At 43.6% G+C, this 6,212-nt stretch overlaps 1 protein-coding gene across 1 annotated transcript; it reads left to right on the top strand.

Annotated features, from left to right (window-relative positions):
* Positions 1–4,897: 4,897 nt before the first annotated feature.
* On the top strand, positions 4,898–5,866 carry LOC131510503 (olfactory receptor-like protein OLF4). The gene has a single exon (XM_058727691.1). The coding sequence runs from the start codon at positions 4,898–4,900 to the stop codon at positions 5,864–5,866; it is 969 nt and encodes a 322-aa protein (XP_058583674.1).
* The last annotated feature ends 346 nt before the right edge of the window (positions 5,867–6,212 follow it).

The raw sequence follows: 6,212 nt of genomic DNA on the forward strand, positions 1-6,212 counted from the left end.
ATTTCCCCCTTGTCGCTCCCACCCCTGAGCACACCATCCCCTATGGGACATTGCTCTACACAGATAAAATTTTTTCCTGTAGCTTCCCTGTTCCCAAGAGACCAGGTTACAAGTCAGGTGAATCTGGTTATTACTCTTCCCTGAACTCACCTGTCTCCCTAGCACCTCCTGGCATCCTTAGCCCAACCCTGAGTTCAAGTTTTCTCCAAATCCAAGAATGAAGAGTTTTCCTACTAGGTTCCTTGGGTCTCCCAAATATTGATTCGTGATGGGACACAGCACTGATACCCCCAGAGGATTAGTATTCCCGCCTTCAACAATGTGAAGAACTGTGTCCCTTTGACATAAAACCACGAGTACTACAGTCCTTGGCTCTCGCAACACTTTTGCCAAAACAGTTAAGTGTTCAATGCTTTGAAATTGAACATTGAATTGTCATCGAGTCAATTTAATTTATAATATATTTTGGTAACTAAAAGGTATATATTTAAGTATAGAACTTCAGTTTCATAAGAGGAAAGGGATTCTGGAGATGGACTGTGGCGATGGCTGCCCAACAATAGGAGTGTATTTAATGCCGCTGAGCTGTGCACTTAGAAATGGTTAAGATGGGGGTGAAATAGGTGACAGGGATTGAGGAGGGCACTTGTCATGATGAGCACTGGGTGATGTATGGAATTGTTGAATCACTGTATTGTACACCTGAATCTATTATAACACTGTACATTAACTATACTGGAATTAAAAATGAAATAAAATAAGAAAAATATAGAGAGTGAATAACTAAGTGGTTAAAATGGCAAATCATATGTGACATGTATTATTAGCACAATAAAAAAATCTTTAACTAAAAAAATATATATTTGGAACTCATGCACATTGCCTTGATATTTATAACACCTTCTACCAGTTGACTTTAATTTTTTATACAAGTCCATTTGCCAAGGTCAGTACTCTTATGAGTCTCATTCCACATTTGCAGAATGGGGCTCAGAATGGTTGAGTGGTCTGCCCAATGTTGTGAACTGAGTAAGGGATGGGCTTTGATTGGAACTCCTTCAACGTGTTTACAGGCCTCTTGCTCTAACCTAATCATTCTCATCTAGAGATTTTGCCTCTTGGGAACACTTGGAAGGATCTAGTGAAATGTTTGGTTGTCAGAACTGGGCAGGTGCAATTACTCCCCCTAGACAGTTCACGCCAGGAATGATGCACAGCATCTACTGTTCCCAGGACACGTTCATCACAAAGAATTATCTACTACAAATGTCAACAATGTGAAGGTTGAGCAACACTACACTAGACCAGCACTTCTCCAAATTCAGTATATATGAGAATTATTTGGTTATCTTACCCAAATGCAGATTCTGATTGGGCAGGGCTCATGTGGGCCCAGCAATTCTGTATTTGGATCTAGCTCCCAGTTGTTGATGCCACAGGTCCCGGTCCATGGCCACTCTTTAAGCCTCAAGGCTGTGGTCCATACAACTCAGTAACCAAAAAAATCTGATTTAAAATTGCACAGAGGAACTGAATAAACAGTGCACAGCTCCACGTTCAAGGAGCATGATGCAGGGCTCAATCCAGGACCATGAGAACATGACCTGAGCCAAAAATCAAGAGTCAGACACTCATAAGACTGAGCCACTCAGGCACCCCTCAAGGAGAGTTTTTATATGCAGTTGTCTGAACTAAACCAAAATAAAACAGTTACCATGAATGTATTCTTCAAATAGAAGAATAAATGCCAAGAACAATCAGTAGCAGATTGTGATAATTGTCCTTATTTCTGTTCACTCTGATGACTGGATCAGTTAGCTATTGCTGCATAACAAGCCATCCTAAAAGAAAACAGTTTAATCTAATGTCCTTATTACCAAATGATATTGTATGTTGGGAGTTTGTTCTGAGCTGTGCTTGTCTCCTCGTGGGTCTATAGTCAGCCGTGAGTCTCTACCTTGTGTTTCTAAGGCTCGTCCATGATGTCATGTGTGACTATGGTGCTCTTTTCTCTTGAACCAATATATGATCAGCTAACTATTTCTGTACGTATTATTATCTCCTACAGTGGAGTTTATGAGGAAGGATTAATCAACACTGGCTTCACGTGGTTATAATATGATCTATTGGGAACACAGAATCTCTAGGAAAACATTTCTTTGTGTCCAGACCAGTGTCCCCCGGGGAAATCATGTGCTCTGTGTTGGAGAAGCAGGAGGGAAATGTGCCTCAAGAACAGACAAAGGAGACTATAAATATCTCCTGTGTGCTGTCCCTCTGCCTGTGCCACCTTGGGCTGATGGGACCTGGCTGTTGCTTCCAGAGTCTGTAGCTTGGCTAGGAGACTCATGCTAGCCTCCTTCCTGCAATCCTGTGTGGGGACAGAGCTTAGTCACCATCAGTAACCATCCAGAAAGAAATTCAGACTTCCACACAGAGACCTCTCCCTCAGTTCCCAAACAGGTGAGTCCAGGAGCCTGGCAGGTCTGGCAGGAAAGGGTCAGAGAGACTCAAAGTCAGGTGCATTTGCCTGAGGTCACCACATGGCCACCAGCCTAGCCCACAACGCTGAGATCTCTATGGTCATTTGCTTGCCTGACCATGTCATTCTGAAAAACTGCAGCGAACAAGGTCAGAGAGGGCCCTCTTCCTTTGGTACTTGCCTTCTATGGTGGAATCACAGTAGAATGAAATAAGTGTGTGGTATAAGAGCCTCAGGCAGAAATCCTATGAAGACAGTGATTTAGAGCCAGAATGGTTGTCGTAGTACGTGCAGAATTTTGTAGAGAAAGTTCTGAACAGACCTTACAGTGTTGTGCAAAGACCAGAAACAGGACCAGAGTGTGCCCACTGCTATTGTCAAAAAAGAAATCACAACGCAAAGCCCAGGAAAAACGAAGAAAAGATGCCACATCTGAAAAGTGAAAGGGACTTGTCCACCTTCTCTAAGATCACAGGATATCCAATTGAAACAGGCACAGAAAAAAAAAAGTCCTCTACTGATTCATTATAACCTGCCCAACTTTTGCTGTGCTTTGCATATTTCCTGTGCTGAAGTGTTGATTTATTCCTTGGCACAGGTTTCTCTTGAAACATTCACTCTGTAAGGTGAGCAACGCCCTGAAGTTCCCACTAATTTTGTCTTCTGACTGAATTTAAGTTTCCTCCTTATTATTTTTGCTGGGCATCAGGGAGGTAACAAGACTTGGAATGCTGTCAGAACCAGGGATGCGCTTTCTTCTTCATGGACACTTAGGTTTCAGCGACTACCTGAACCATTAGATCTTTTGTGCCACTTCTATTCCATTTCCCTCTCTTGCCTCTCTCTCTCTCTCTCTCTCTCTCTCTCTCTCTCTCTCTCTGTGTGTGTGTGTGTGTGTGTGTGAGATTTTGAGCAGATTGTTTGTGTTTCATTAAATACAGGATGGAATATGAGCATGCCAGTCTGACTTGTCAATTTTATTTGTCCATGGGAAACATGAGCATTAGAATTCAGGTACAATTCTACATTGTTTGGGGGAATTATAATGGATCTGGCCAGCTTGAGTTATAGCCACTCCGACTTTAATCATTGGGGCTGGGGGTCAGAAGTCAGGCTAAGAGCACAGCCCAGGGAGCAATGATTTGGTGTGTGTGGGTGTCTGTGTGTGTGTGTGTGTGTGTGTGTGTGTGCGTGTGCGTGCGCGTGTGTGTGTGTGCGTGCGCGTGTGTGTGTGCGTGTGTGAGTGCCTCGTGGAGTGAGATCCATCCTCAGAGCGGGGGGTATATTAGACATGGTCTAATATATTCTAAGGTGATTCTTGTAATACAGAGGCCAGAACTAAACCAACACGTGGCATTCAGGAGGGCTCTATGTCAATTTACAGGACACCTTTGCAAGTGGATTCTAAAATACAAGCAGTGTATACCGTGGGCGAGTGACTCCTTTCTCTTGAAGCTTAACCAGCAGTGAGGACACCTATTTCCTTGAAATTGCCTGATACCACATCTGATCTCTCTCCTTTTCCTTCCCCTTCCCACACATGCTACCTATTTTGGATTGAACAGCTCATAGTATCATCCTCAGAGTCTTTGCAGAGACCATTCCCTCGGCCAGCACACACTTCCCCAGACATGCTTGTGGCTCCTGCCTTCCTTTCCCTGAGGTCGCCTTTCAAATGTCACCTGTTTACTGGTCTTCACAGAACACCAATTACAAAATAACACTTGTATCCACGCTCTCCTTCACACCTACTCTTGTTCTCTTCACAGCACTTGACACCCTCTGATGTCCTATTAATATTTTGATTTGTTTCTATTCAGTCTCCATCACTGCATCATAGTGGCTGTTGGTTTTCAGTTTCCTGTGCTCATTGTCTAGACAACACCTGGAACATGTTTGACATTCAGTACATATTCTTCGAATGCATGAAAGATATTCTTGGTAAAACAGTAAAATGCAAGACATCTGTTGGGGAATGCAGAGAAAGGGACTGAAATGCCTAATCAAAGATGAAATGAGGGGCGCCTGGGTGGCGCAGTCGGTTAAACGTCCGACTTCAGCCAGGTCACGATCTCGCGGTCCGTGAGTTCGAGCCCCGCGTCAGGCTCTGGGCTGATGGCCCGGAGCCTGGAGCCTGTTTCCGATTCTGTGTCTCCCTCTCTCTCTGCCCCTCCCCCGTTCATGCTCTGTCTCTCTCTGTCCCAAAAATAAATAAAAAACGTTGAAAAAAAAAATTAAAAAAAAAAAAAAAAAAAAGATGAAATGAGAAGGAATCCCTTCAAGGGGGCAGTCAATACACAAGATACTGAATTTAATTTCTTGACTGCACAATATAAATTGAACCCTTTCAACTATGGGAGTAATGTCTTCAGGTGAAAATTGATGATATCTTTTTCCGGGGGCCAGTTCAACCTCATGGAACCAGGAAATGATACACGACTATTAGAATTTCTGCTTCTGGGATTTTCAGAGGGACCAGAACTTCAGTCCCTCATATTTGGGCTTTTCCTCTCCATGTACCTGATCACTGTGTTTGGGAACCTGCTCATCATCCTGGTTGTCAGCTCTGACTCCCACCTCCACACCCCCATGTACTTCTTCCTGGCCAACCTGTCCTTTGTAGACATCTGCTTCACGTCCACCACCGTCCCGAAGATGCTCTGGAACATCCAGACCCAGAGCAAAATCATAACCTATGAGGACTGCATCACCCAGATGAACTTTTTCTTAATCTTTTCAGTGTTGGACATCTATCTCCTGGCTGTGATGGCCTATGACAGGTTTGTGGCCATCTGTCACCCCCTGCAATACACGGTCATCATGAACCCCCGGCTCTGTGGGCTGCTGGTCCTGGTGTCCTGGATCACGAGTGTCCTGCATTCCTTGTTGCAAACTTCAATGGTGTTGCGGCTGTCCTTCTGTACAGAAGTAGAAATCCCCCACTTTTTATGTGAACTCAATCAGTTGATCCAACTCGCCTGTTCTGACACCTTTCTTAATAACGTGGTGATGTATCTTGCAGCTGTGCTGCTGGCTGGTGGTCCCCTCGTTGGGATCCTTTACTCTTACTCCAAGATAGTTTCCTCCATACGTGGGATCTCCTCAGCTCAGGGCAAGTATAAAGCGTTTTCCACCTGTGCATCTCACCTTTTAGTTGTCTCCTTATTTTTTTGTACGAGCCTAGGTGTGTACCTCAGCTCTGCTGCCACCCAGAGCTCCCACTCAAGTGCCACAGCCTCGGTGATGTACACAGTGGTCACACCCATGCTGAACCCCTTCATCTACAGCCTGAGGAACAAAGACATAAAGGGGGCTCTGAGGAGATTCTCTGCAATGGCAGTTAGAAAAGGTCCAATTGTCCTGCGGTTGAAGAATTTCCCATGATTTCAGTCCTCAAAGACTTTGAGTCAGAAGGTGTGACCTTTTTAAAGCAAATTGTGGACATAGAATTTGCTTTCATTAACTCCCTGTAATTTTTATTTTTTCAGTACAGTACAATGTAGTTACTCATTTTATTAATTTTTTTTTACCTCTCTCTGATATCCAACCATCTTCCCTTTATTTTCTTCTGTTATTTCTAAGTTGATTCCCAATCTGTTTTATGAAAAAATTAGCAATTCCTATTTATCTCTTGGAACTGCTTGGATTTCTTATGAATAATTTCTCCTCCAATGACAAAAATCACCCCATGCAATGTCTGTAGTTTTCCTAAAAAAGTAGTCATTTGTTA

Source organism: Neofelis nebulosa, chromosome 4 (assembly GCF_028018385.1).
Source record: "Neofelis nebulosa isolate mNeoNeb1 chromosome 4, mNeoNeb1.pri, whole genome shotgun sequence".
NCBI classification, from domain to species: domain Eukaryota; kingdom Metazoa; phylum Chordata; class Mammalia; order Carnivora; family Felidae; genus Neofelis; species Neofelis nebulosa.